The following is a 5,820-nucleotide window of genomic DNA, read 5'->3' as shown; positions in this document are numbered from 1 at the left end:
GTGTGTGTGTGTGTGTGTGTGTGTGTGTGTGTGTGTGTGTGTGTGTGTGTGTGTGTGTGTGTGTGTGTGTGTGTGTGTGTGTGTGTGTGTGTGTGTGTGTGTGTGTGTGTGTGTCAAACAAGGGCAAATGATGAGGCACATGTCTTCGAGGCAAAGCACAGCCACAACAAGGGTGGGCAGGAGGGTTGTGTCATGTTGCGACTCACGGGTCCTCGAGAACGAAACCGTAAAAGTCGAGCATGAGTTCAAACGAGCGCTGCACCCTGCAACGACCAACGACACCACATGACGCACAGAATTGTCCACATGTGCGTGCGAGTGAGTGAGTGTGTGTGTGTGTGTGTGTGTGTTTTCTCTGCATCTGAGGGGATGTTTGGATGTGATATTGAGGTGGCTGATCTGATGTTCACTTGATGCCTTGTGTTGCGCGTGAATAGAGGGAGGGGGGCGTCACCTGATGCGAATCTTGGGGTCCCGCCGCATCTGCTCGAGCTCTGGTCGCTGCAGCACCTGCGCCAGCCCATTTACGCCGGCCTGGTCCAGGAGCAGCGCAACGTGGCGTGAACGCATGCAGCAAGGTGTGAACACGGGTGATGAGGCGTGAGTGCATGCAGCAAGGTGTGCACACACACACACACACGCACACGCACACGCACACACACACACCTCGTGCAGAGGAAAGAGCCACTGGATGTATCCATGGTGCTCTTCCAGCAGGGCGTGCTTGTGCAACCATGTGCTGATCCGTGCAAAGCAAAGTTCAGGTGGTTGGGCAACTGTCAATCAGCTCTCCAAGCGTTGCATCGCGAAGCACAACAACATCGCCACTTGCAACGAACTGCACACGCAAAGCCAACCACACAACACACACAACACACACAACACACAACACACAACACACAACACACAACACACAACACACAACACACAACACACAACACACAACACACAACACACAACACACAACACACAACACACAACACACAACACACACAACACAACACAACACAACACAACACACACAACACACACAGCACACAGCACACAACACACAACCTGTGGATGGCATCGATGAGGTCTCCGTTTGGTTGAGAAGGGATGCGGTTGCAGTAAAAGTCCAAGTTCTTGGTCCTGGTCTGGCTGTCCTGCCCTGCACCATACGATGGGGACCGAAACCGCCTGCAGCGTGTGGTGGTGTGGTGTTGTGTCACAGTGCATGTGTTGGGCAACTGCTGCACAGCACTTGCAGACACGAACGGAAAGTAGCAGCAGCAGATGCAGCAGATGCAGCGAGGGTGAATGCTTACGCCAGGTCCGCAGAGGCCCACGACGACAGGGACGAAGCCGCCTCAAAGACAGCCGGCATGCTCTTGAGCTTGGCGATGGCCTGCTTGAGTCGGACGATCGATGGGTGCTGCGCCCCATTCAATTCGGGCACGGGATACGTGGTCGCTGCGTTGGTTGTGGTGGACGCCGATCTTGTGGTTGTCGTTGGAGAGGAGGAAGAGGCAGTGGCGGAGGTGGAGGAGGAGGACGGTAAAGTTGCAGTCAGGTCCGACGCCAGCGTTGCCAGCGGGGACGAGGATCCAGATGTACTCGGTGCTGTGGTTGTGGTTGTTGCTGTTGTGGCTGTTGTGGTGGTTGTGGTTGCTGTGACCACGGTGGACACCCGCTTTGGCAGTGGGGAAGTGGTGCGAGAGGCATCCCGTGCAACCAACCGCCCGGAAGGCCCAAGCACCTGCATCAAGCATGCCATTGTTGGCAGTGGGGAAGCGCTGCGAGAGGCATCCCGTGCAACCAACCGCCCGGAAGGCCCAAGCACCCGCATCAAGCATGCCATTGTTGGCAGTGGGGAAGTGGTGCGAGAGGCATCCCGTGCAACCAATCGCCCGGAAGGCCCAAGCACCCGCATCAAGCATGCCATTGTTGTCTTTGTCTTTGTCGCCATCCTGCGCACGCGATGATGGTCGTCTTGGTGTGTCACAGCGGCCAAGGTGGTTGATGGATGAGTGCGCCAAAAACAACAACAGCACAGTCAGCAACAACCGGGCTTCTTTCCTTTCTTGCTTGTTGATGTTGTGTGTTTGGCGGTGGTGATGAGGGCGCATTGGAGACAGCAGCTTGCAGAGCAGCAGGAAGGCCGCAAGGCGGCGCGCTCACGGATCGTGGTACGCTGCTTGCTTCACATGACTTTGCAGTGCTTCTCATTGCATCTTATGGGCTTCGCATTGCTTCTGCGACGACACACAGTGATCGCACGCATCATTCATTCCCCGACCTGCGTTGCGCCCTTCATTCCTGATTGCACATTCACCACTCCAACAGAAGGTGGGCTTGGCAGGCGTGTGCGTGGTAGCTGTGCTAGTATTTGTGCTGAACGGGCTCAAGGGCGACGACATTGCTGGGGGCGAGCGCGTAGCCGTGCGCCAGTATCAGCAGCAGCAAGGGGAACGGAGCGAAGCCGACGCGAGCGGACTTGGCGCACAAGAAGAGCAAGGACGAGCTCCGCCGCTCACCAGGCACCACAAAGACATGGGTGACGAGGAAGCACGGCGGCAGCAGCAACAGGAGCGGCAAAGCCAGCCGTACCACGAGACATTCCTGGAGCCGCGGGCGTTTGCCTTTGCTCGAGATGAGAACGAGCTCATCGTTAAGGTGCGTCTGTGTGTGTATGTGTGTTTATGTGCCTGTGTGCATATACTTTGTGTGTCTGTCTGTCTGTCTGTCTGCCTGTGTGAACCTTGTTCACGTTGTCTTTAACCCCTTTGCCACACACACACACACACACACACACACACACACACACACACACACACACACACACACACACACACAAACACACACACACACACAGACGTTGACGGAGGAAGTTGACAGCGTGTTTGTCGCCACGTACGAGCCAGAAGGACCCAACAAAGGCGACGTGGGTCGAGAACACGATCCGTTTGTGTGTGTGTGTGTGTGTGTGTGTGTGTGTGTGTGTGTGTGTGTGTGTGTGTGTGTGTGTGTGTGCGTGTGTGTGTGTGTGTGTGTGTGTGCGTGCGTGTGTGTGTGTGTGTGTGTGTGTATGCTTACGTGTACCTGTTTGTCTGTCTGTTTGGCTTGAGCGGATGTACTCATGCGTGCCTGTGTCTGTGCATCTGTCATATGCATGTGACCTTTCACGCATGCTTGCTTGCCTACCTCACAACCTCGTCTTCAATTCCCCCCCCCCCACAAATCACACACAGGCCCTGCTGGCCACGATCGGGGCGGGGAAGCCAGTCATCGTGTCGCCGTCCATGTCAGGTCTGCTTGTGCCATGGCTTGCGTGCAGCCGATTGCGTGACGTCGCGTGGCTTCGACCCCTCGCCACACTTACTTACACACGTACGCATGCACGGACACACACCATGACTTGCAGGCTCATTCTCGATTCCGCTGCTGATGTCGGGGCAAGATGTCATGAGCGGGTTTGTGCCGGTGGCTCCGGTTGGCGTCGAGAAGTACGAACCAAGCGACTATGCAAAGGTTTGGTTTGGTGGTGACGCACGTGACACTGAGAGAGACACGGAGACGAACACTGCGAGAGGCACAGGGCGAGAAATAGAGAGAGGCAGCGATTGGTCTTCAATGCGTGTGTATACGCTGGTGTTGAAAGCGCAGTGAACCCCTCACTGTCGTGTTTCTTCGCATTCCTTTGTGCGTGACCCTCACCCCCCCCCCAACCCCCACGCCCGCACACGCACCCCCACGAACACCTTGAACAGGTGCAAACGCCCGCGCTGATCATCTATGGGGAGAAGGACAGTGGCGGAAGCACACGCTCGCGTATCCTCGCCAACATGCCAAACTCGAACACCTTCATGATCCCGTAAGGCCCTCGGCCTGTGTCTGTGTGTGTGTGTGTGTGTGTGTGTGTGTGTGTGTGTGTGTTTGTGTGTGTGTGTGTGTGTGTCTGTGTGTGTGTGTCTGTGTCTGTGTCTGTGTGTGTCTGTGCGTCTGTCTGTGTGTGTGTGTGTGTGCGTTTGTGCGTGCGTGCGTCTGTGCGTGTCTCTGTGTCTCTGTCTGTCTGTGTGTCTGCGTCTGTCTGTGTGTGTGTCTGTGTATCTGCCTGCTCAGTGTGTGCGCGCGAATGCTTTGCTCGTGTAGTTGACCTTTTGTCTCCGCTCGTGCCTCTGCTTCTGCCTTTGCTCACGCTTCTGGCTGTTTGACACTCTTCTTTACATTAGCACACCCCTCGCACCTCACTTTCTTCCGCTCCCACCCCCCTCCCTCCCTCAACATGCACGACGCTGTCACTGCTTAACGCCATCACATTAGCAACGGGTCGCACCCGTGTTACTTGGACGACCCCGGCCGCTTTGAACGAGCGCTGCTCAACTTCTTGTTGCGCGTGTTTACTGTTTCCCAAGAAGAGCAGTGAAGAGACCATCACTCGGAGAGGTCGCAGATGGAGCCACACAGCAACAGCAACCACAACAATCGTTACCACACATCATTAAACGTAAGCTCAGCGCAGAGGCTTCAGCTCAAGCAACTGTGGCAGTAATGTAAACCCCAACGAGGCATCCGAAAGCACGCAAAAAAGCGGAATCGTGGCGTGTGTCGAGCACCGTCAGGAAGGAAGCAACATCACATCACGCCGAAGCAAAGGGCCAGCAAGGCACGCAAGCGAGCACATGGCATGCTTGGTGCCGAGGGTTAATCCGGAAGGAAAGCACAAACACGTTGCACGTGCAGGTGTCTGTGTTGGGGGTGGCCGACGCCTTTCAGCTGCACTCAGGCAGAACCTTGGGGAAATCCGTCTGCCTTCATCCTAGTGGCTTCCTGCGTGTTGAACAGGCAATGGGGGAACAGCGCGTGCGACGTAGTTGCGTGAGTGTGACATCGCAGCAGAGAAGCAAGGTGGTGGAGAAACGGAACGATGGCACGTACGCTCAGCCTCATAAAGGACATGTTATGCACTCTCCACACAGTATGTTCGGACTGGGGCGGCATAATCTTTTCATCACAGCGCACAAGAAAGAAGATAGGAGAGATCGGAGACAAGGGACAGGGAAGGCAAGGAATAGGGAAGGCAGGATATGGAATGGAAAAGGGCGATCGAGTGGAGATACACTCACATCACAACCGACATGCACACACAGCAGGGAAGGGCTGGTGCTCAGCCTCATAAAGGACATGTTATGCACTCTCCACACAGTATGTTCGGACTGGGGCGGCATAATCTTTTCATCAAAGCACCAAGTCAAAGAGGAGGAACCAGAAGAAGAAGAAGAAGAACAAACAGAGAGACAGAGGCAGAGAGGTGCACTGACCTGGTACTGGTTCATTGATGTCGATCGAGGAGAGGGATTAATGACAACGGGTGAGACGACAGTGTGGCACGTGGCGCTTGCGCTCACTTTTTCGCTTGGTTCTTTGCTGAATGGAAATTTGGCCAACGATTTCCTTTAATACTCTACCCAGATGTGGGCGACAGGCGACAGGCGGAAATGTGCATTGGTGATCGGCGTGGAGAGCTTGTGTCTGTGTGTCTGTGTGTGTCTGTGTGTGTGTGTGTGTGTCTGTGTGTGTGTGTGTGTGTGTGTGTGTGTCTGTGTGTGTGTGTGTCTGTGTGTCTGTGTGTCTGTCTGTGTGTCGTGTCTGTGTGTGTGTGTCTGTGTTTGTGTGTGTGTCTGTGTGTCTGTGTGTGTCTGTGTGTATCTGCTTGGGTTCTGTACGTATTTCTCCTCGCCATCGCCATCATCATCATCATCATCATCATCATCATCATCATCATCATCATCATCGTCGTCGTCGTCACGCGTGTTGATCCGATTCGGGACACACAAAGGC

General features: G+C 54.9%; 3 protein-coding genes across 3 annotated transcripts in view; 1 reads left to right on the top strand and 2 right to left on the bottom strand.

Moving 5' to 3' along the window:
• Window positions 1-202: 202 nt before the first annotated feature.
• On the bottom strand, window positions 203-2,073 carry PTSG_01353 (uncharacterized protein; the record flags this gene model as incomplete). The annotated part of the gene is made up of 6 exons (XM_004997268.1): window positions 1,907-2,073; window positions 1,308-1,738; window positions 1,057-1,179; window positions 667-739; window positions 455-534; window positions 203-263 (listed from the first exon to the last, which is right to left on the bottom strand). The coding sequence occupies exons 1-6, from the start codon at window positions 1,946-1,948 to the stop codon at window positions 203-205; spliced, it is 810 nt and encodes a 269-aa protein (XP_004997325.1). The 5' UTR covers window positions 1,949-2,073.
• PTSG_01352 (uncharacterized protein) lies at window positions 2,011-4,539 on the top strand. The gene is made up of 7 exons (XM_004997267.1): window positions 2,011-2,168; window positions 2,326-2,655; window positions 2,855-2,923; window positions 3,231-3,288; window positions 3,404-3,510; window positions 3,750-3,853; window positions 4,303-4,539. The coding sequence occupies exons 1-7, from the start codon at window positions 2,097-2,099 to the stop codon at window positions 4,403-4,405; spliced, it is 843 nt and encodes a 280-aa protein (XP_004997324.1). The 5' UTR covers window positions 2,011-2,096; the 3' UTR covers window positions 4,406-4,539.
• Window positions 4,540-5,747: 1,208 nt separating this feature from the next.
• PTSG_01351 (uncharacterized protein) overlaps window positions 5,748-5,820 on the bottom strand; it is a 1,811-nt gene continuing 1,738 nt past the window's right edge. The window contains exon 4 of the mRNA XM_004997266.1: window positions 5,748-5,820. This exon is cut by the window's right edge and continues 49 nt beyond it. Within this exon, the coding sequence (XP_004997323.1) occupies window positions 5,785-5,820 (36 nt within the window). The 3' untranslated portion in view covers window positions 5,748-5,784.

The sequence above is a fragment of the Salpingoeca rosetta genome (assembly GCF_000188695.1).
Source record: "Salpingoeca rosetta unplaced genomic scaffold supercont1.4, whole genome shotgun sequence".
Classification (NCBI taxonomy): Eukaryota; class Choanoflagellata; order Craspedida; family Salpingoecidae; genus Salpingoeca; species Salpingoeca rosetta.
The sequence above is the reverse complement of the archived record's forward strand: the minus strand, read 5'-3'. Positions and strand labels throughout refer to the sequence as shown.

What these genes read in the sequence shown, in the direction of transcription:
- PTSG_01352 (XM_004997267.1), top strand. Translation starts at nt 2,097, where the DNA reads ATGAGGGCGCATTGGAGACAGCAGCTTGCAGAGCAGCAGGAAGGCCGC. An exon ending in CGGCGCGCTCACGGATCGTG is followed by an intron (nt 2,169 to 2,325) that starts GTACGCTGCTTG and finishes CCACTCCAACAG; the next exon opens with AAGGTGGGCTTGGCAGGCGT. An exon ending in CGTGTCGCCGTCCATGTCAG is followed by an intron (nt 3,289 to 3,403) that starts GTCTGCTTGTGC and finishes CATGACTTGCAG; the next exon opens with GCTCATTCTCGATTCCGCTG.